Source organism: Embiotoca jacksoni, unplaced genomic scaffold (assembly GCF_022577435.1).
Source record: "Embiotoca jacksoni isolate LCO1_2020_lvr unplaced genomic scaffold, fEmbJac1.0.p SCAF_8, whole genome shotgun sequence".
Classification (NCBI taxonomy): domain Eukaryota; kingdom Metazoa; phylum Chordata; class Actinopteri; family Embiotocidae; genus Embiotoca; species Embiotoca jacksoni.
Window position 1 is genome coordinate 19,703,086 of NW_027185436.1, and position 24,259 is coordinate 19,727,344.

The following is a 24,259-nucleotide window of genomic DNA, read 5'->3' on the forward strand; positions in this document are numbered from 1 at the left end:
GGAGGCTGTTTGAGAGAACAGTAATAGCTGTTTGTCTGAGAGGCAGAATGGTGAAATGACTTGCCACCACCAACAACAGTTCTGTGGGTGTTTACTTGACACAGACAAACGGGTATCAAGTCACCCAAGACGACAAATCTATGCACATATTTCCCAGAGAAAGCAGGAGTGCTGAAAAAGGCTGGCTGAAACACAACTGCAGGACTTTATTTTATTTTTTGTCCTTAAAGAACAACTATTCAATATATAGAGACGTGGAATGGCGGTTGTACCTCTCCCCTTGTGCAATCAACACAACTGTCAACTCACAATTAGGTTTTTCTTGGAACTCGCAAGTCGTACGTGTCTAGACAGCTGAGCACAGCAGTGACATGAAGTTGTTTTGGTGACAATGTGTCCACCAGTCTAATATGATTGATAAGTGACAGCTTCATTCAGTACAGGAAAGTGTGATCAGTGAAGTTTGTGCAATCTGGAAAGCAAGACTGCGTCTCAGGGAAAAAGGCACAATGTTTCGAAAACTAAAGTTTCTGTCAGAGACCACATAAACAAACGCAGAGCAGATTAGTTTTGTTCCATATAACATGATAAGAACAGATAACATATTGCAAACATTTTTTAAACATTATCTCACTGTCACATGAAATATTTTATGGCTCTTTGATCATTTATTCTATTTGGCACACGCTATCAACTGTTTAGTCTCCCATCCTACGTCCATTTCCACAATACATAATGTAACTCGGTTTAAATACAGCCATATTTGGATTGAAGGAGAGATTCATTTTACATAACGTATTTGTACAAGTTGTTCCTGTGGGAAAATTGTTAATAATTTTACGTGTGAGTGACAATGTAAATCAATACAAACTCTGCTTCATTTAACACTGAAATGTTCGTCTGCAGCAGCTTGTTTAGTATTTTGGGAAGTCAGTGATTCTGTTTATTTGTAAGTGCCGAGCCTGTTTTTGTGTGATTTATTTGTGTTGACAAAAACCCTTTCAGAGGCTTAATATCCTCTGCTGTGCAGCTGACCTTCCAAATAGTTTTTAATCGGAAAGCTGCAGAAAAGCAGGGGTGTCTTTGTGTAGTTTTCACACTTTGTTCAGTTGTGTTTTAAAGTTCTACGGAAGGAAGGAAGGAAGGAAGGAAGGAAAAAAAGAACGAAAGGATAATAAAAACAAACAAAAATGGAAGCCATAGTATATACTCCATCCAACCACCCCTGAACTCCTTCCTTTGTAACACACTCGTCAGTCCTCTTGTGGACTGATGAGTGCGTTACATGCTTTGGCGTGATTCATGGCAAATGACAATTCTGTGAAATCTTTTTAGATTGCTTGAAGACTCTTAATAATATAAAAATAGTTTGTACATTATGAAAACTCCTAGAAAAACAACTTTGTTGTGCTGCGAGAGGGGCCTTCATGAGGAATGAAATTAAATATGCTCTTCATTAAAATTAATTGGAGGGCTGACATGCTTGCCAGGATGTTGCCAAATTTTAAACCATCTTCAGAAATAGAAAAAAAGCCACAACTGTCAAGAGAACTTAAGATAAAGTTTTATTGATATAAAACATAAAACTAACATCTGATATTGTTGTGATGGCACAGACAAAATTGAGTTAGAGCAGACGCATTAGTATAACTTCATTTTGTAAAGGGCAAAGGGTTCATTTTTCACTCAGAGGTCATGTTTTGAGTTCTAATGTGACCATAAAATTTAAACAAATAGAGGCCAGAAGACTCACCAGTATGGACAAATATGGACATGTAGGGATAAAAGGAATTATAGTCAACAGTGGAGAAACAGTACTTGCTGAAAAGATAACAATATACAGAATATTGAGACTGACAATGTTGTTAATATTTATGTATAAATTTCACATACTATTGTGTCAAACTAGGTCTGCCTGTTCAGGGTTGACTGTATGGTCCCGTTTACAGTTATGATATAATACAAGATCAAAGAGATTTACAGTCATGCCATGGGACTATTGCTCGGTGCCAATATTTAATAATGCTGCATACTGTACATTGCTTAGCATGAATATAACCATATGGCAGAGATAAGAAACCTCATACATACACGTATGTGTGGACTTTATATCACAAAGAAAATCATAATCAGCGCACAAATTTCCTTTTCATGAAATGAAATGCTGCACACTTGTCCTTCAGAAATATGGACATGGATTGTATTAATACATTGTGAAAAAGGGGGATGCTGATTTTTTTATTGCAATGTTTTACTGTGATGTGTATGTGAATGGTCAGTCACATAAAAGATACAATCCCATGGAAATGTTTGGCTTTTTTACATATTTGAACCAGTGAACTTCTGAACCTCTTTGAAAGGTGTTATACTTGAACATAACCAAAAAGGAAATTGGCTTTTTCAATCATTTATTCAATAAAAGTATAAACAGAAAAGTAACTGCACCCTCAGCTGCTAATATTGCCTCTTTTAGCAGAAACAGCTTCTTGGAGGAGTTTTGCATATTGTCTATTAATCTCTGATATTGGCTTGCTGAACTTTTCATTCAATATTCCTTCAATTGCAGGACATTTTTTTTCTTCTTGTTTTTCAATTAGATTCAAATCTGGGCTACAACTAGGCCATTTCATACTCCTAAATTTGTTATTTTTGAGCGATTCCGTGGTGGACTTTCTCATGTTTTTAGGATTGTTATTCTGTTGAAAGGTCCATTTCAGGTTAAACTTCACCTTTTAAACAGATGGCCTCAATTTATCTTCAAACACTCTTTCATATTGTGTAGAAATCGTTGGCAATGACTGTGAGCTACCCAGTGCCTGAGGCAGCACAGAAATCCCATACCATAACACTACCAGCACCGTGCTTCACAATCGGTATGAGGGTCTTCTCCCAAGAAGCTATCTGTATAAACATCTTGACTGTTACTGTGACTCCAAAGGGTCCAATAGGAGATTATAATCATTGGCAAATAATCTAAACTGTAGGGGTGTACTTACTTTTTTCCATGTGACTGATGTTGTTGTTGTTGTTGTTTTCATTGAAATTATAAAAATAACTTAAACATCTCAATTTTATGTTTCATTTGTTTGAGTAAATCGCCTTTATATTTCTGACATGTTTTTACAAATAAATAAATACAAATAAAATGTCAACAATTTCCATGGGATATACTTTTTTTTTTTTTTTTTTTTTAGATACCTTTTCACACAGCCGCATGTGAGCAATGAGGAAACTATACAGGACAGTAAAATATATGTAATCATACTTGTTTGTCAAACTAGAATTCTGAACTGGGATTGTTCACCAACGATCATCTGATATACGCCGCAAAATTACTTCAGGAGTAATTTTGAAAAAGCTTACAATATCTTGCAACAGCTTACAATATGACAGAAGTCTAATCCTACTTTATCACTTTTTTGAGTCAAACCATATTGAATATGTGGATCATGTGGCAACCCTAAATCAACATGCATTGTGTTGACAAAGCAACTCAATGAGCGAACGACAATCTGTCACAAAGTCACATTCAGTGTTTTTCTGTGTTGTCTGTTTTTCATATTTTCTAACTCTCCTGTCATCACAGACCCAGCCAATCCTAACTGCCACGTTTCCCACCAATAATCATCCGGCCCTCATCAGTCACACCTCCACCAGATTGTCTTTGTTTAGTCGCCAGAGCATTACCATCCCAACCTGTTCTGCCTTGTAAGTCAACTCACCCCTCGTAAACAACACGTGAATCTAACTCGCCTTCTTCTTGGTGTTGTGCTTTTGAGTCGACTGAACCGTGACACACTCTCCCTCGCAGTATTACATCCCTTTACGTGAGCCAAATTGAAGTGATCCTTGACACCGTCACTGGAACATAGTTCTATAAATCCCCTGAGGCTTTAAATAACCCCAGCCAAGAACAAATGCCACAATGCCTCAGGTAGCCCGGGATGACAAATATCCCCCATCAGAATCACAGATCACATCTGACACGGCACTCACCCTGATGCTCTTCTCTTAAAATGTGACTTTTTGAAGCTGCACATGGGCTACTGGTGAGCACAGTATACTATAAAACGTGAGCACCCTTCAACACAGGTAACTCCAATGTTCACACTATGATAATTCACATTTTTACTTGGATCTTATTAATTCATAATTTTATGGAAACAATAAATCACTAAGCTATTTCTGCCTCATAGTTGTTTGCCTCCACCAACCAGTCAAGTTGTAGTTTGCATCCATATCTGTCTGGATAAACGTGGTGAAAGCTTTGAAAGTATTAGGCCAATAACCATGATTGATGGTAGACAATGCTTCAAATATGGATGTTGCTGCAAAGAAGTTCAAAATAAAAATTCGAAAACATAAATTCACACACATCTTCAACTGTCGGCACAGAAGATCAATACAATCAATACAATTTCAAGGTGGACACATAAATTTAGTGTCACCAGTTCACTCTCTTACATAAATATAAAATATGGACACAATCTCACAATGGTGTTGAGTAATGGCCTTACAAAAACAGTTTTTGCAGAACATTACGACTTTACAGTGAGGTTAACAAGTTATGGCCACAAACGTGTTATGCAAGGTCATAGTAATCTTTGACCTTTGACCTCCAAAACTTAAGCAGTTTATCCTTGAGTCCAAGTGAACGTATGTGCCACAATTTAGGAAATTCTCTCGAGGCTTACCTGAGATATTAATAATAGGTGATGGGCATGAGGTCACAATGACCTTGACCTTTGACCTCCAAAATCAATCCACTTCATCCTCGAGTCCAAGTGAATATTTCTCTGAAAAAGCCTCAAAGTGTTCTTGGGACATCGCGTTCACAAGAATGGGACGGACTCACGGACGGATGTACGTAGCCTAGTTCAATGGCCCTGTTTGCTTCTAACTTAGACGCTATCGTATGTTAATTAGTGAGCTATAGATGCTGTAAAGCAGATTTGATTACTTTTGGACAGAGCGAGGCCAACAGTTTTTGTGCAAAGCTAAGCTACACGCCCACCAGGTTGTAGCCGTATACTGTTTAGTATGCAGACATGAGATTAGTATCAAACTCCCAATGTGATCATGTATATTTTCCAAAATATCACACTACACCTTTAAAAACAGTATAGACTCTAAATATCTCTTTGTTGCCAAGTCACGACCAAAACAGAAAAGCTGCCAAGTATGAAATGTAGCAAAGATAAAAAATAAACAGATTTCAGTTTGGGTACACACTCACAGGATTATTTTGGTTATCATGGAATAAATTGAGGAAAGAGAGGACGAATAGGGTGAGAGAGAGAAAAGAGAGGAATAGACTTGGAGCCTGAGACGGGGGTTTATTAAAACACAATTGCATTAGCAGACCGAAAGGTAGAATCAATAGTGTGCATTAGTCCCTCTAACTGCCTTCCTTTAATTCTTATAAATGTTCTGCATGTCCTCTCTGCTTTCTTAAGCCACATAAGTATTCTCTTCAGCTCCGGTCACGTCTGAGTGCAGCGCAGACAATTCTTTCTGCTGCCTCACTTTTGCCTCAGTGTTCCTCTGTGTCGCCTTGTGATTCAGAATTTACACTAACGTTGTCACTGCGAATAAGACGGTGGATGTCACACCCCAAAATAGCCTTCATCCCCAATCATAAGATGTGAGAACTGAAGTCAAAAGGAGTATAACACGATAGAGGGAGAACAGCAAGTTGCTATTGATCCCTAGAAGCCTTGTTCAACTGGAGTCCAGTCTTGGCCACAGTTGAGCTTTATCCCAATTAAAATTGTATCCGCCAACAGTCCCATTTCACTCGGCCTGTCTGCAAGTGTCGGCGAGGACGGCAGTTACCATGGGTTACTGTATAAGGTGACGTATCTGAAACGCTTACATAACCTCAAAGGAAATACACACTAATTATGCTTTGATAAGCATATGCAAATTAATAATATCAGATCCATGTTAAACCAGAGACATAAAGCTGTCATCGCTGAAATTCCACTAACACTGGGCATCACAGGAACCAAACACTTCCTTTGAGAACAGCTGTCAAAGCAAAGTCCAGCCAAGCTCTCTGGTGCTCTCAAATCCCGGCTTGCTGTCTTGTACAATACTTTCTGCTGGGAAATGCCCAGTTTCCTGCCATGTGTGGGCCATGTGTGAAAATGATCCACCCTAAGTCTGTCACTCCAAGAACCTATAAATTACTACCTTGCCTTTTACCATCTTTGAGTGGCATTTTTTTGTAAACAAACCCGCAAATTTGGTGATTTTACTCCACGTTGGCTTCTTCTGAATATATACACTAACTGACCATCCCTTCACCATCCTCTCAAGCAGCACATACTGTGGGGACGCTTCAATATTTCAGCAAGATTGGTTTTCTCAAACTCCCCAGTGAGGCAGGAAAATCTCACGGCATTTTCCAAAGAAGTCTCTGACCTCAGTGAAAGACAAACACAAGGAAGATAGAGACACCGCTTTGGCTGACGTGGGAGCTGACATTATGGTCCAACAGTAAATGTCAACATATTCGCATGTAATTTTAATTATCATGATTCCTCACTGAATACAGACTCATACTTGTGTTTTTGAAAATAAATGCATTATGGTGTCCAAATAGAATCGCTCTCAAAATGATTCATAATGACAGCAAACACTGAGGTAGAAGTCCAAATCCCGTGGCAGCGTGAATGACCCGACACTGTTTATAATTCGGAGAGGGCCATGCGTCACCCGGTGGCTGCTGTCCGAAGACAGTTGGCAAGATTCATGAAACAGCAGCGCTGGAAGTCGTGTTACAGGATTTTGGTGTAGAGGAGAATTGATTGCTCGCCTCACCAAGCAGACCCAGGAAAATTGCACCTGCCAAGGCCACACCTCAGTCACTTTACAGCGATCCTTTCGACCGAGCGGATGAATCACAGAGCGAGGAGTGTGTGTAATGCAACTGAATCTTGACATGCACTCTTAACACCGCCAACGGATTTGGGCTTCTCCGAACTCTACAGTGGAGTTAGGATGTGTTGTATCTAGAGAACTGTTCATTGTGCTTTTGTATGTCAGGCATAGTATGGAGTCAAGTTAAGTGTGCAATAAACATCGATTTTTTTATTTTTATTTCTTTGTTGTGCCTTACTTTTCCAATCAAATCTGTCATGTTACACAAAAGATGGCAGGTAGTTGGCATGGAAACCATCTCAGATGGGGTGCAGGCCGAATGAATGGCACCACTGGAGCTCTGCTATCCCAAACTAATCAGCTGCATTGTCTTTTGGTCTGCCAATTTTGCTCCTATCAAATGTAATATATGGGAGCCATGCTGGGGACAATGGCAGGTATTCACTTTTTTTTTCCAGCAGCCTGGTGCACTGTGATAGTCCTTGTTAGAGCCCATAGCGCACATACTGTACCTGTCCTTACCACACAGCAGCTTCATGGTCAATAATAGCACCATAAGATGGTCTCCTTCAGTTATTATTTAAATGAAGGTTACAATTGCAAGATTTATGTAACAGGGCTGCTTATAAAAGCACAAGGTCATGGACTGTTTTATGTCTTGGTAACTGCTTTAGCCTATAGCCCGTCTTCAAGTCTGCTTGCAGTATACATTGAGAGTTAATTCTATAAATGCTGCTCACTTTGTTTTAATTTCTTGGTCATTTCTTCCTCCAGTCTCTGTGCATCTTCAGTGCAGCCTTTTCCTGATGAAAGGAGATGCTCTTCTGCTAATGTCCTGGAATACATCACTCTCTAATGACTAAATCAGGCTTGCTGTGACCTCCAGAAATGTCCAACAAAAAACACGTTTCAGTCTTTTAAAATTGACTGCCGTCAAGTGCAAGAGCACAAACTCATGTAAAAACGTAATCACTTGTTGTCTAACTGTGATTATGTAACCCTAATCAGCAGATAATGTATACAAATTATTTAAAGTGCAATATGTAAGAAATACGTCTTGTAATACAATTTTTTTTTTTTTTTTTATGATAGAAGGCAATAGTGAGTCCCTGTAGCGTGTGACTCTCAGAGCTTCAGCAGTTTGGTGCTGCTGTTATTAGCATTTGGTGTTTTTTATTTTTAAATAACTAATGATTGTAAAGTTAGACCGCATGAACCCAGCAGTTGATCGACAATTATTATTATTATTTTTTTTTTTTATCTTTTAAGCCTAAAGTTTATGTTGTAGCTTGCTTAACTAATTTCAACAATAATTTCGTAGCATGGAAACAGTCATAGAAAAAACATTTATCAACGTCTTCTGAAATATTTTCGGTACAGTTTGTATCGTCACTAGCTGCACTAAAGATTTGTTTTGAATTGTCTAAATAATGTCAGTGCTTCAGTTAGGCAGTTAGCTAGATGACAAGTAAATTGAGCGAGCCAAAAACAGCTATTCTAACGATGTGAATCAACAAACAGCAAATTCAACATATCAATGTGCCAGTAATGTTATACAGAGGAATAATACTATACTAGGAATCAAATTCAGCCCTGTACTTATCTGCTGGCGCCTGCAACTCGCTCTCATGCAGACAGACACACAGACCGTTTTATCTGGTATCCCTGATGGCCAGTACACTACTGATATATGCAATTAGCTCCCTTTACAAACGATCACTACATAGCCAGTGTTAAGAGCTGTTTACTTGCCAGTCTAGAAGAGACGTTTGCGAGTTCTGCACGTCTCCTGCGGTGGAAATAAACACCAACGTTACCTCTTGTTTTGCTTCTATTTTGCCCAAGTTTCAGCCATTGTTGTGTTTACTGTTCCATTCGTTCAAGCAAGTTTTGTTTGATGAATGATATATTTTCCTGGGTTATGACTGATTCAATTACCATAGATGTCCTGACATATAGGCTATAAAAAAATAACTGGAAAAACTAACGATTAATAGTAGTGTTGGTTAGGTTCTATCACCAGCAGGGCATTACTTCACCCAGATGCCAGCTATAGGCGAACAAAAAAGTTTTGATTTGTTATTTTGTAAAGGGCATTTCTGCAACCGAGACAAATAGCCAGCTCTTCGCCCCTCTCTCAGTTACCTATATGCACTCCACTGCAATGTACAGTATATTGGACTGGAAAATAAATCAAGTGATGTATTCTTCCAACAGTGTTTATGCGAATGGAAAAATCTCTACGCTGCGTGTCAGGAAATGATTTATGCAAATTGACACCTCGACAGAAGACGAATGAGACTGTGAAGCCGAAGCAGCACGGAAGCCACAATAAATTTATGAAAAAACCATCATGACTTGCTGCCTTTGGAAATCTATCTGGCGGCTCATGCAGTTACCAAACTGTGGGAAATGAATCTGGAAAGCATTTGATTAGATGGAGACCAAATATTGGAGGGGCAGAAATGACAAATACAACAAACAGTTTTCACGAATCATAAAAAAAATATTTTAGACTTGGGACAGCAAAGGTTTTCCTTTTATTATTATATTATTATTTAGATTTTATTGTGTACCTTAGCCTAACAACCGCTGTGTACTTCATGAGTCTGTAACTGGAGCCACCAAAACTGTCCTAAAGTAATTACATAATTTACCCTAAACTGGAGTAGTGGTGTAAAGTTGTAGAAAAATACAAATAGCCTTTTTGACGACAAAACCAATACCTCAAAACAGCATTCATGTGCAGAGTAAATGTTCTACTTTCGGCCCCTAGTGTTGGTATATTTATGACAGTCTGACAACAGAGTATTTTGAACTGGCCTTAAAGATATTTAAGAAGGAAACAGCATCCTCTTGTGTTTGACAGACAGAGTCACAGTGTATAAACATAATAGAAAGGTTTTTATTAATGTCAAAAACTGATCAAAGTATGAATATAAAAGCTGGTTTCGCATTATAAAAACATGATTCTTTTTAAAGACACTAAATGTATTAATCCCCTTATAAACAGTAAATCCCCTGCAATGCAATAGGCGTCTCTGATTGGCTCTATTTTACAAAATAGGCGGGACATGAAGACAACAACGACCAATAGCGTTTGAGCTCACCGTCTGACACCAAAAGTAAACAGACTTGTTATGATCTGTCAAAAACCAAAGCGGCTCCGATCAACGACTGTTTTTTTTTTATTGTTGTTTGTTTTGTTGTTTTTTTCCTCCCCAAATGATTTTAGTGTCATTGTGAGCAAAATAGTGAATGTAAAACAGTTTCGGTTCGACGAATTACGAAGACGATTTAAGCGCAGTCGTTCAGCGTTCGTTTCTGACTTAATAGCTTTAGTGTTACATCGGTTACGTCAGCTAGCAGGCTAACCAGCTGATAGCTTGGTAGCTCTCGTTTATTTTATTTTATTTATTTTTATTTATTTTTATTCTACATGCCGTTTGGTGAATTTAACTCCAGTTCAGAACTACGTGAAGAAAACTTCTGTACGATGTTAGAAGCGGACAAATACAAGAGATGAAACCGGAACACCAGTGTCTCACCATGGCTGAAGAGGGAGTGCTGAGTCCGGTGGGCCGCCCGGGCCGACAGACCTACAGGAGTTCAGCCCATTTCCGCAGCTTGCTGGACGGCCTGCTGGCTCTCAGACAAGGTGGCATCCTATTTGATGTCGTGCTGGTGGTGGAGGGTCGGCCCATCCAAGCCCACCGGATACTCCTGGCAGCCTCTTGTGATTACTTCAGGTAAAACTCTTACAGAAAGCTGCCACTGCACCTTTTTGCTTTCACCTTCATCTTTCTTTCGTTTTCTTTTAATGTGTGTGTGTGTGTGTGTGTGTGTGTGTGACAAAATCAGCGACCTTCACTCTTGTTTCTACCCAGATACAAGATACCAGTGAAGACCTAATTTAACAATGAATAAGATAGATATAGGACATGACCAAATGGGCAGACACCTCCAGGTTACTAATCTCCAGTTAAGCTATTTCACATGGCATTTTATGTTATATTCCTGACTCCATTTTAAAACACAAGAATACAATCTAATCAGATTATTGGATCGTTGGTTTTACTTTTACTAAAAAAAAAAATATTTGTATCTATCTTATTTTATTGTATGCGTATTTGTAATTTTGTTCTTATTGTGTGCATCTTTTTTCTTCCTAACTGTGTCTATGCTGCTGTGACGATAACATTTCCACACTGTGGGGTTAATAAAATCCCATCCATCCATCCATCCATCCATCCATCCATCCATCCGAGGCTTGGTGCAGAGTCCGGTTAACTCAAAGTTTATCCTCTTGTTGTACGTCCAGCTTGTCATATGATCACTTGTGGTTTGGATATTTTGGATTGGCTGTGCTATAAAGTTTAGCACGGGTTTAAACCTTTGTTGTTTTGCTCTACAGTCACATCATTCGATCAACCTCAGCGCTGTGTTCTCAGAGGCAGCGCTTTAAAACTGCGCTTGTCTTTTAGCCTGTTGCTGGGCCCGGCTGCGGTTTCCTACATATCACCTGAACCTGGTTAAAGTTATGAAGCGCAGCATTGGGACAGACTTATACAGCTCAGATCACTGTGCATGCTCTTGTAAAGATCATAGTCTAATTAGGTGTGAAACCTATACAATTATGTAATTAAAATCAACATCATCACCTCCTCCTTTATTCATTTGTAATTCCAGAAACAGGGTAACAAATTATCAGACAAACATAATTGTTACTTAATGCACTGGCACATGTCCAGTGCCTGCAAGTAGCCAGTTTGCCAACAATACAAAAGTCAGCAACAGATAATCGGATACTCTCAGCGCACTTTTTCTATAAAATAATACAGTGTCTTTGATACGATTGATACAGTATATTCAGAGGTTCCTGATAGTGAGTAAACTTGTCAATGTCTTTCATTGTTCAAATGTGGTCAGGTGGTTAATAACACATTCTTCTGTGGTGTGAAGAACTTAAACACATTTTATTTCTATTTTACACAGACTTTGTGTAACAATGAATGAGTCATGAAGTCATATGATCGGTGTCGAGGAGCTTGCATGCTGCTCCCCCACCGTACCGACCTTCACTAGATTACGGTATTAAGGAATTACATAATGAATGGGAACAACGGTGGGAATCCTGCATAGCATATGTGATAATTCCTCAGCGTTGTAAAATTCCCTGCAAGTTTCGGTTTACCTATCTGAGCTAATTCGATGTTGCTTGTTATTCCCCACTGTTTACTTGTCTGCGTTTTTGTGGACAACATTCAGTAGGTCACAGAAAAAAATCACTAATAGACGAGGACGAGTGTATTACTTGGTCCTATGTAGTGGTTTGCAGCGCACTGTGCAGGGGTGGAGAAAGATTTGTGGTATGTATTGTGTCTGTAAGTTCTGGAGCGGTACTGTTGGTAATTAGACCTGTAATCCCAGTATAATACTGAAAGATACAGCGCTATTATATACAGATGCTGAACGTGCTTTGTTCTAACAGTTGAAAGGAATAACAACTGACGCTCATTATGCAGCAAGGATGAAGGTTCTGTGATGAGTACAGAAATCTCAGCATCTGAAGCAATATGATGCGTTTCTGGAGATTTTTCAGCTTCACTTAAAGGTGTCATTTTATTTTTTTTAAAAATGAGACCCTATTTCTGTGTACATTGGTGGACGGTAGTGAGTCACTGTAGTGTCCAGCAGTCTGCCCTCTAGAAATCTGTGACTCATCAGATTTGGTGGCCGACAGTGTTGTTTGGGTTGGTCGGGTCTGGGCATGAGGAGTGAGGGTAAGGATATCAGGGCAGGTCAAAGAATGTGATGGGGGACAGGTTTCAGTGTAACACCAGCTCTTACAGTTTCTGCAGTGCGGTAGAATTTACAGACTTGCTCTGCTGTTTTGTAGTCGTTGTTTTCGTTTTCTATGATGGGTGATTATGAAGTTTGATTGTATGCATCCAGCAGTGAAATGACAAAAAAAAAAAAAATGATGTTAAGCTTGTAGTTATGTTGTCTTTAGCTGCACTAAAGATCTGTTTTGAATTGTTCAAATGAAGTCGGTACACCTGGTTTGTCTGATACATAAAATGACCTCAGTTCGGTAGAGAGGACCCGGTCAAGAGACAGACCGAGACGGAAAAAACGTGATGGGTTTTCTTAACCGTTCACACCGCAGATGCAGATGCACTACTGGCTACATGGCCATCGTTAGCATCAACAGCTGTTTACTCACCAAAGCATCGGACTTCATTCGTTTGCTCGCCACGAGCCGTCTCCAGCGACGGTTGTTAAGTGTAGTCGTTCTGTTTTGCCAAGAGTTTCAGCCATCGTCGGTTCCATTGAACGTAACAGGAAGTTAGAATGCGCCACTTCCTCCTCTGATGTTTACGTTCCAGTGACTCACTGTCCTGCGGTACGAAACGGTATTACGAGACGGGTGCTGGCTGGTTAGCATGCTAACTTCAGTAGAAATCTCCACACAATACTTAAACATCTCTGACAAATCATCACCCTGTTACCCTTCTCCAATAGGGGGATGTTTGCGGGAGGCCTGCGGGAGACGCAGCAAAAGGAGATTCCAATTCACGGCATATCCTACATGGCCATGAACAAGATACTCGACTACATCTACACTTCAGAGATCGAGTTAGACCTGGAGTGTGTTCAGGAAGTCCTGATAGCTGCCACGCTGGTACAGGTAGGCTGGTTGTCGCTCTTCTGCTAAATCAGGTCGTTCATTAATCTCGTTTTTGTTCAGCTAACTTATTTCCTTGTCGGTTTTCCAGCTGGAAAACGTCATCGGCTTCTGCTGCGATTTCCTTTTCACCTGGCTGGACGAGAGCAACATCTTAGAGGTGCATCATCTCGCTGATCTGTACGGGCTGCAGCAACTTAACGACAAGGTGCACTCCTACATCCTCAGGAACATTCAGACTTTGTCTCGAACAGATGTGTACCGACAGCTGCCCCAAGATGAAGTCTTCAGAGCGCTGAGCAGCGACAAGATTCAGGTCAACAGTGAGAACGAAGTGTACGAGGCTGCGCTTCACTATCACTACAGTCCTCTGCAGGTGGAAACTGACCAGGTCTACTTGCAGGTCAGTCCAAAGGTGTGTCTTCATTTTGTACTCATCTGTTCAAAGGAAGCACCGATTGCAAACCAAAGTTGCCCGCCTGAATTCTAATTCACTGTTGTGTTGTTTTTCTGATCCGAAAGGACAATCTCAAGATGCTGGATGCTGTGCGTTTCTGCCTGATTGAGAAGCAGGTGTTGCAGAGACTCTATGGCCGACTCAACCAGTGTCCACTGAAGGACTCGGTCTCAGCTGCCCTACGCTACCACGAGCAGGAGGTCTGGCAGCCCGTCCTGCAGACTCCTCTCACCCAGCCGCGCTCCACCTTGCACTGCATCCTGGGCTTCGGCGGGATGTTCACTTCCAGCTCCCTCACCGACAGCGAGCACCTGTTCCAGGCGTTCCACCCGAGCTGGGGGGAGTGGAGGACGCTCACCGCGGCTCACGCTCCCCGAATGTCCAACCAGGGCATCGCTGTGCTCAACAACTTTGTGTATCTCATCGGAGGAGACAAGAACACCAGCGGATTTCGTGCAGAGACGCGCTGCTGGAGGTGAGATCTCCTCAGAAGACTCAACTTCTTAATTGGTTCATATTGTGATTGTTGTGAATTCATTGTTGTGTCTACAAAATGCTGGAAAATACATCAATCAATAAAAACAATTTCCAATTCAAAATTTTATTGAGTATCTAAACTTAAAAGTTGAGATCTTGCGGCACGGTCTGGTTCGTAGCTGTTCTGGGCTTTCAGTTGTTTCACATGAAACAACTTCTCGTCAATGCTGGTTTGATAGCTGAGGTTCACAGTTTATTATTAACTTTTGAAACAGTAATTAATAAAAACAATTTCACCACAACGTCCGTTTAATCTTTGTTCCGGACAGGATAAGGAATATTTTTTTTAATTTTCTACACTGGATCCAGATCTTTCGTCACGTCATCGTATGTTTCTCACACACCAGAATGTATTCTTCGTAACCGCATTGGCTCCAAAACTCCACCTCCGAGAGAACCTACAAATCATACATGCTGTTGATCACTTGAAGTCACTTTATGTTCAAAGTTTTGATCCTCACTTTGTTTTCAGGTAAATCTCCTGCTAAATAGCCAAAGTAACATTACATGTCCTGTTTACATGAGTTTTTCATGGTGAAGGTCAGCTGATCGACGTGATGCAGGATTTGTTGGATCATATTGCTTGATCTTCATCAGCAGAAAGTGCTCAGAAAACTATTCCATGACTGCTGGGCAAACTCCATCTGCTGATAAATATCATGTGATATGATCAGCAGCTACTAAAATGATCAAAACAAAAGCCTAAAATAAACGTTTTGTTCGAACAGAATTTTCTCTTTTGCTTCCAGTTGATCTCATATTTCAGGATTCAGTATCTAGTTTGTGCACAGAGATGTTTGCTGCTGCTTTCTACAGTGGTATTTCTTCTTCTCCTTCCCAGATACGACCCTCGTCACAACAGCTGGTGCGCGGTGCAGCCTCTGCAGCAGCAGCATGCGGACCACTGTGTTTGTGTGGTGGGCGGCCACATTTACGCCATCGGAGGGCGAGACTACAGCAACGAGCTCGACTCAGTGGAGCGCTACGACCCGCACACCAACATGTGGGAGTTTGTGTCGCCTCTAAAGAGAGAGGTAGGAGCTTTAAGAGTTTAAAAAAAAAAAAAAAAAAAGTGAAGAGGAAGTGCATGTGATGCTTGTACCATCCACATGATGGTGCTCCACACTCACCCCATTGTTAATTGTGGAATTTCCTTTTAATCCTAGTCTAACTTTCCCCGCAGGTGTACGCCCACGCTGGAGCAGTGTTGGATGGGAAGATTTATATAACATGTGGGCGTAGAGGAATGGCGTACCTCAGGGAGACCTACTGTTTCGACCCCGCAGCCAATCACTGGTCAGGGTGCGCCGAGGGGCCGGTGGAGCGGGCGTGGCACGGCACGGCCGCTGTCAATGGCCGCGTGTATGTTATCGGTGGGAGTAATGACGAGCGCGGATACCGTCGGGATGTCCTGAAGGTACAGTGTCACGAGTTATCGAGGCTGTTTGGAGTTGCACTGTGAAGGCAGTGTGGACTCCTGGTGAACAGCAGCCTCACTGTCCTTCATGCAGTTTTAATGTTGCCTACTGTTTGTCTGATGGTTTCTTTCTTTTTTAATGCCTTCATATGTTATCGTTTTTGTGCCCTACTTCATGATCTCACTTCATTCTTTTCTGTCGTACATATTTACAATAGAAAATATTCCATTGTCTTATTTTACATCCTAATGAAGACCGCTGTGAGGTTAAAAAGCCAGAAGGTTTGACTTGTTGAGCTAATTAAATGTGACGGAGCTGCACCTTCTGACAGGAGTCGTTACTGTTTGGAAAAGTAGAATATAATTCATTTTCCATTATTTCCAGGTGGCCTGCTTTGACCCTGCTGCCAACTCCTGGTCTTTATTGACCCCCCTCCCCGCTGGACACGGAGAACCTGGCATAACCGTGCTGGACAGTCGCATCTACATCCTGGGAGGACGCTCGCACGACAAAGGCAACAGGATGAAGTACGTCCACGTGTTCAACGCCGACACGGACGAGTGGGAGAATGAGACTGAGTTTAAGGAGCGTGTCTCCGGGCTGGCGGCCTGCGTGGTGCTCATGCCTCCTGCTGTGATCGGCCAGGCCCGGAGCTGGGAGCAGCGCAACAAGGCCTCATGGGAGGACGTGGACATGGACAACTCGGAGGACTCCAGCGAGGACTGAAGCGGCTGCGTTGAAACGAGTCCCATCGGCACTGGAGACTGTCGCCCGCTTTTCTTCCTCGGCACGTTCGGTTTTAAGTACACGGAGGATGTTTTCTCATGGCTGCATTGGCCCTTTTTGCATGTCGGCCACTTTGAGTGCCTCTGAAGCAAAGTTTAATTCTGGACCTTTGCACACATTTTGTTCCATCTCCGATGTGATTTTAGAAACTCCCACTCTGTCCGGGCTGATGCCACTGTTTGTCACCAAACCTTCAATATTCCCTGACACTGGAGCTGCTTCTGCATCGTTTCATAGATCCTGTCTCTCGTCAAGTGGAAGAAAGCATCGAAGACTACCAGCTATGCAATGAGACGGTAGTGTGGAGCACATTCAGCTGCCTGGATTGATTCGTTTAGGACTTTTCAACACAGGATCTTCTACAGTTTAGAGTTCAGGGTTTGAGTTCAGAGTTTGAGTTCAGAGGCAGCTGCGACTGTTCCTTAGTTAGTTATAGGTTCCTTGTCGATTACTGAAAGTAAATGAATCAATAAATGAAGCACATTGTAGACTTTTAAAATAATGTAAATCTCCAGCCTAGCAGCCTCTGATTATTGCCAAGATCTACAGTGGAGTTATCACCCATGTCCAAACTACTGAATCATCATTAAGTTGTTGAATTGAAACATTGTGCCTTGTTTTGTGGTTTCATCCTTTAGATGGCGACGAGCCTTCGGCATCGCACCTCTGATATCATAAATAGATTTGAAAAAACATCGGTGAATGGATTCATGCTTGTCCCTGAGTGATGGAGGCCCCGGTGCTACAGGTTGTACACCTCACCTCACACTGCTGCCACATCTGTAAAAGAGACATGAATGTTTTGTGTTTGTTTTAATGGAAACCAAACCATTGTTTTTTTGTTGTTGTGTCATTGATCTACTGTAGAAGTAAGTCTGCATCCAAATGAAGGTTAGTTTGAGAACATGTCTATTTGCTAAGTCAGGCTTTGCTCCTTGTTTCTGTTTGCTGCCTCAGTTTGTTGTTAACGCGGTTTGATAAGCAGTAAATAGGTTAAATGAAACCTCCACCACTATGCATCCTTTTATATGTGTTGTTTTAAGCCTCAAGGAACAAGTGTAATAATCTAAAATACACTTTTCTTTTTCATATGATCAGAGTTATGCCTTGCTGTTTATTGGAAACCCAGTCACAAAACATATGCAATATTAGTATCCAATCATTTAAATAAAACTAGTCATTTACCATTTTTGACACGTGTGCAGAGCAGTGGGGGATTTTGCGACACAGGGTGAGTAATATTTTACAGTTAAAAATCATTTAAAATTTGACCAGTTTTGGACCAAAAACATTAAAAACTTATGGTATTTTCTCCATCAGAGATTCATTCCTGGCTGCATGAAGCTGGAGGCACCATTTAGACTTCATGTTAGATAAAGAGACAGCATTAATTCATAATAATAATCACTTCATGTATAGAACTATGTAATGGAGCATTTACATGGGAAATAGAGAGAAAGTGAGAGTTGACTTTGTTTAGTTCAAGTACTTGTTTAGATCCAAAGAACTGAAGGATTTAAATAAATCTTGCAGAAAATAATATTGTAAATTTAACAAATCTTTTCTTTTCTTTTCGCATCGGGACTTTGACTTTGACTGTGGCCTTAATCGAGGTTTAGCACTTTGTCGCTGCCCTTTTATTTCATTCAACACAGTTTCATAAACGTAAAATGAGCACAGCTGGTCGTCGTCCTTGTTCCTGACAGCAGTGGTTGCTGCCTCGTGCCTTTTATTCCACCCAGTCTCTACTAGTTCCTCTCCATTTGGCTCGAGACTCCATCAGCTTTATGAAGGCTGACTGTTGCTTTCCTCTTGGAGGCTGTTTCATCTACATCTGTTACCCCCCACCGGCGGGTGTCCTCCCTTCCCTTTTCACACTTTTGTGCCAGCCCCCAGCAACTTGTCTGTTAGGATCTGCTGACACCAGCACTGGATATCCACGATCAACAATCTGTTGTCTTTATGCATCAGTCTTTTTATTCTGAAGCTATAGGACCACCAGGGGGATATTTAAGACACATGTCATGCACTTAACCACGCCAGTGGCCTTAACAAACATCTGAGTCCAGGTCGATATGGCACTCTTTGCCAAACCATTATCAGAGCAATTAAAAGGCCCACATTAGCCATTGATGTAGAGCTATGCAGATTAAGCCTGGTGGAGTTGAGGATGTGTGAGTCGAGGGGATTTTGCTTTGTACTGGCTTTCATTCTCGTGTCTCCTACTGTGCAGGAGAGGAGGAGGAGGTCAATGGAAATCAATAGAGAACAAAGACAGTCACCTGTGGATGGAGAGCTGTACTCCTTTTCATTGTGTCACAGACAGTATTTCTCCTGCACATCTATTGTGTGACTGCACCAACTGAGAGACATTAGGTGACTTAGTATTTGAATCACAACACATTTTAGGCCTTTACAACCAGGCTCTGGTCATTGCACGTCTGGACTACTGTAACTCCCTCCTGGCAGGTCTACCTGTTAGCGCCATCCGACCTCTGCAGCTCATCCAGAATGCCGCAGCTCGACTGGTCTTTAACCTCCTAAATTCACTCCCACTACTCCGCTCCTCCGCTCCCTTCACTGGTTACCAGTAGCCGCCCGCATCCGTTTCAAAACATTGGTACTTGCGTACCGTGCTGCGAACAGATCGGGTCCAGTTTACATCCAGAAATTGTATTTTCTTGATTCTTGTTGTTCTGGGTTTTGTACCCTCATGGTTGAAATGCACTTATTGTAGGTCGCTTTGGATAAAAGCGTCAGCTAAATGAAATGTAATGTAATGTGTAACTACAGATTATATGCATAAAGCGCGTGGAGACAAATCCCCCTAATCTATTATCATGAATGATCCCAAACAATATGGCAAAACCCCTTTAATGGTTCACTTTAAGGATTTTTCTCCAGTTCCATGCAGGCAGCATTATTTTATATGTATTGAGTGAGGAGATAAACTGTAATCTCAAACTATATCTGAAATTTAACTTCATCCCTCTGACCCGCTCACCCAGCAGTGCAGACTCCTGGAAACATCCGTCTTTTCTTATCGTCATTAAAAAATGAGAAAATGAGCCGCGTGCAACATTCAGTCTGAGGTTGGATGTGGTTGTTCACGGAGACTCCAAGGTAATGAATTGCGCTGAATAAAATCGACAGGATTGTCGCTGAAGGATGACGGATGACCTCCTCTTCCTCCTCCCTCCTGGGTTTTACAACAGTCATTAGCAGCTCATATCCACTCAGGGTGGAGGCGATGGGCCTGGCCTGTGTTTTTCAGCTGTAAAAAGGAGCCAACAGCCCCCCATTTTCATGCTTTTTAAGGCTCTATTGACACGGAGAACAAGGGTCATGCAATGGTTTTTGTGCTAGTGGGTAAACCTCAGCAGGTGGGCCCGTCGAAATTACAGCGTAGCCCCCCGTTAGATCCACAAAGAAGAAATACAAACAAACAATACCAAAGGGAGTGCTGCTTATCAGGGCCGGCCAGGTACAAGGCATGCAGATGTGCACCTGCTGGCACAGGCACTGTTATAAAATGCTCATTCATTCAATAAACCTGCTGTATGTAGAACATCAACTGGATGGAAGCCAAAGTCACAGACGCTGGTAGAGACAGAATTTACATGAAAATAAAAAGAGATTTTGCAGCCGTTGTAAGTAGACATGTCTGGAAGAAAATCACATTTTGTTTGAATGTAGGCGAAATGAGGGAAAAGGGAACCACTTGGAAAAATAAACACCCATTTACATTTCGATCATTTTCAGAAAATAGCCAAACATTATTTGTTGTCTACAAAATGTTTTGTTCCTGCCGTGTGCTGTAGGTCTAAATTTACTTTACATTCTGTGTCCATGTTCTTGAGTCAATAAATCTAAATTTAAAAAAAAAAGAATATTTATGTATAAATATAATCAAATTCTGTTACTTTTAAGTCTTTATTTCATGTCACATCACAATTTGAAGACATACATTAATTGCACACTTATTATTTATTCTATCTTTTTACAAAAATAATATTTATATTGGCAGATGAGATGAAATACAAAATAAATAGACAACAAAACAATCAGCATGGCGTAGCACACACTTTAGTTGCACTCAGCATAACTGGAGTCTGAATCCTGCCACTCTGAACAGTCAGCTCCTGATAGTTCCTCTCTCCTCTCAGTTTTTCATTCTTGTCAGAGGCTTCTGGCCCTCAGCCTTCTTTGGACATGCATTCTCACAGCTGTAAGCGCCGGATCAGCGTTTCTGGCAAAGATGGCTCAGCAGCAGCAGCATCCGTTAAAAATCACTCTTCGTCGGTTGACGCCAAAGATCTCTTCACCAGCAGGAATAAGAGAACAGCGGGTACTGGCTCCACTCAGTCATGTTGCCATGGTGATAGCTGTGGTGCACGGCTTGCGTAGTGTAGTCGGTGGTCAGGTGGTGAGGAGGGGGGTACTGGGCTGGGCTGGGGCCGCTCCACTGGCCCAGCTGCTGCTCTGCGCTGTAGGGGCTGTAGATGTGGTGGCTGATCACCCCCGGCTTGCCGGCCTGGGCCATGGTCATGTTGAGCACTCCGGGGTAGTCCTGGGGGGCGGGCAGGTTCTGGGGGCCGCAGTGGGAAGGAAAGATCTCGTGCATACGGGGCTTCGAAGAGTCGTGATCGGGGACGGTGGCGACATCAGGAACCCTGGACTCAAAGCTGCTGTGTCCTGATCTGCTGTTACTGCTGCCGATGCTGGAGGAGGGGGACGGAGACTTCCCGCACTCGTGGAACCTGGAGAGTCAAAGTAAAGTGGTCAGTTTTCTGCTCCACGAAGCAACACTTGTTATCTTACTGATTATGTTTTTGTTTTTTTACCAATATTTACCTATACAGCTGGTAAGAAGCTGGAGTAGGAACGAGCTGCTCTGTGTTGTAAAGATCTCTCGTATCTGCCCCAGCAGGAGAATTGGTCCTCCCACCATTCTCCCTCTCAGCACCCCAAGGAGAGTAACGCTCCTCTTTGATGCCATCCTCTTCTTTCCTTTTGGGCTGGTCTCCTTCCTCTCCGTCATAACCATCAAACGATGACTGGCAGAAATCTGACAAATAACAAATTATCAGGGGAGGTCGCTAGTACAACACGAGAAAGAAAACCATCAACGAGGGAAGTTTTAAAGCGGGACCTGGTGGACTGTCCTCTTCAGAGTCCGGGTTCAAAACGCCTGGCACCTTGGATCTTTTGTCAAGGCATGCTGGGTTCTTGTTTGCACGCCTGCAGAGGAACATCAGGTTCATTAAAACAACACGACAGCCGGTATCTTCAATACAGTATGCTGCTGCCCTCAAGTAAAAGCAACCAATGTGAACTTTTTACATCAGTGAAACTCACCTTTTTTTATTCGTGCCTTCATCGCGGAAACCTTTTGCAAATGGGTTGTGGTCGATCTTCAGCTTTGTAATCTGCAGGAATAGCGGACATCGATTCAGTTCAAACCTCAGGATGGTGTGGTGTGCTCCCCGGGAGGTTGCGTTAGTGGTAGAAGCTGACCTTGGTGTTCTGGTACGCGGTGACTGCAGTGAAGGACGTCTCGGGGAAGGTGTAAGTCTGGAAAACACTCCAGCGGACACTGAAGAGGTCGTCTGCCTTGACGACGTGGAAGCGCGGGTGGTAGCGATGCATGGAGTGCAAAATGATCTGCAGACAGGAAGACGATAAATGAAGGATCCACTTTGTTGGTGCCAAAACCTTCAGTCGAGGAACAGCCTTCATAAAAAGAACTCTGACAGTTTGGAAGTTCTTGTTAAGCACTCCATTTTGGATGATCTTACTTACATGGCCGTGCTGGTCAAGCGTGTTGTTGGTGAGCTTCAGCTTGAGGAACGAGACGGATTGCTTCATCCAGTGGCTCCCCGGGGCTGGAGAGTCTGGGTGGAGATATGTCCTGCAGGGAGGCTGAGGCTCCGCTTTTCCTGCCACCTCCCATTTCTCTTTATTCCACTGCAGGAGAGGGGGACAGATAGTTAGTCAGTCTGTGATTCGCAGACGAATCTTCATCTTCCCACAATAAGAGTGTAGTGCGATGGCGATAGCCGGCCAGTACCACCCACAGAGATAGGGGGTAGTACAGGAGGATCCCAGCAGGGGATAGAAAAACAGGAAGAGATAGCATCCTTTGATGTACAATGTCAGGAGGGAAGCAGGGGGTGTTGTGGGGATGGGGGTGGGGGGTGATAAATAGTCTGGAGATACCACTCCGGGATCTACAGCCAAAGCCACGGCTGTGGTAAGTCAAGGCTACTTCTTATTGTTGAAAAGAAAAGGAAATTAACTGATTCATTGGTGTCTTACCTTAAACCTGAAACCATCCTCAGGGATCATGTCAACCAATAAGATGTACTTGGCACATGGAATAAGGCCAGACAGATTAACTTTACAGTGTGGAAACATCCTCCTGGAGAAATACGAGTGAGGAAAAATGAGCAAATAGCAACATTTGCAAACATTCTCCGATAAATCGTATTTTTGTGTAGTCTCACCTGCCCAATTTAGTGATGATCATTTCTGTTCCAATTTCATGGAAGTTCTTCCACAGTTCAGGGTCCTCCAGACTCATCCTGACGTTGCCCTGGAGATAGGGATCAGAGCCAGCAGCCATGGAGGTAGGAGGAGGGCCATTGAAGTTGGACTTCAAGTCTAGAAAGAAATAAGATTCATTAAAGCCATGCAGCCCTAAAGGTGATTGAAAATTGTGACGGGGGAAGGTAGACACCGCAACTAAAGGCAGAACTTTCTGGGAAAATGAGAAGATATGGGTTGAAAAGTCCACTGTAGTCAGATAGTTCTCACCTCTGATGGACTGCATTCTGCAGGTTCAGTAGTATCACAGGAAAAGCTTGAAAAGGTTTGTGCGCGAAAGGCCGATAAGAAATCCAAATGTCAGCGATATCCAAAGTGTGTCTTCAGCTGTGCTCTGCCTCCTTGGTCTACTGCCTCGTGTAAAAGAAAAAAAAAAATCCAGCAGCTCAGGAAGTCAGAGGGTCAATCAGTCTTGTTGCAGCAGATATTTCAGAGATGCTGAGCCCTGCAGCACGGGGTGACCATGACTTTTAAGGGGAGCCCTGGTGTGGGTGGGGCCAGAAGGGCCATTCCCAGGCTTTGAAGTGGCACAATGATAAGTCGGTGTCCCGCTGTGATTGGAGGGCGCTGGAAATCAAAGAGACTTAACAGAGCCTTGATACCATCCCCACAGGAAGGGGGACGGAGGAAATGCATCTTTATTAACTGCTAAGAGACTTTAAAACAAATATGGATGGACTTCCATGCTGCAGATCAGACCCGGCAGCGGCACCAGAATCTGTAAATATCATTCACACACACGCAACCACACACGAAAATGCCATTTAGTGTGTTTGTGCAACGTGGTAAACACCACCGTCGTAAAGTCGAATTTATTTGACACAAACGAGAGAGATTTCAGTCGGTATCTTTACAGTAAATGGAATAATCCACTGTGATCTG

At 42.2% G+C, this 24,259-nt stretch overlaps 2 protein-coding genes across 3 annotated transcripts; one reads left to right on the forward strand and one right to left on the reverse strand.

Moving 5' to 3' along the window:
- Window positions 1–10,010: 10,010 nt before the first annotated feature.
- Window positions 10,011–20,523, forward strand: klhl22 (kelch-like family member 22). Of its 2 annotated transcripts, none has more exons than XM_069138554.1 (7): window positions 10,011–10,634; window positions 13,411–13,576; window positions 13,665–13,988; window positions 14,096–14,505; window positions 15,409–15,601; window positions 15,751–15,984; window positions 16,370–20,523. In XM_069138554.1, the coding sequence occupies exons 1-7, from the start codon at window positions 10,408–10,410 to the stop codon at window positions 16,709–16,711; spliced, it is 1,896 nt and encodes a 631-aa protein (XP_068994655.1). In that variant the 5' UTR covers window positions 10,011–10,407; the 3' UTR covers window positions 16,712–20,523. The 2 variants fall into 2 exon arrangements, with proteins under 2 accessions (XP_068994655.1, XP_068994656.1); XM_069138555.1 differs by having other exon boundaries at window positions 13,665–13,976.
- A 191-nt stretch (window positions 20,524–20,714) lies between these two features.
- Window positions 20,715–23,467, reverse strand: tbx16 (T-box transcription factor 16). The gene is made up of 8 exons (XM_069138273.1): window positions 23,278–23,467; window positions 23,090–23,192; window positions 22,574–22,738; window positions 22,289–22,435; window positions 22,130–22,200; window positions 21,924–22,012; window positions 21,626–21,839; window positions 20,715–21,531 (listed from the first exon to the last, which is right to left on the reverse strand). The coding sequence occupies exons 1-8, from the start codon at window positions 23,394–23,396 to the stop codon at window positions 21,093–21,095; spliced, it is 1,347 nt and encodes a 448-aa protein (XP_068994374.1). The 5' UTR covers window positions 23,397–23,467; the 3' UTR covers window positions 20,715–21,092.
- Window positions 23,468–24,259: the final 792 nt, after the last annotated feature.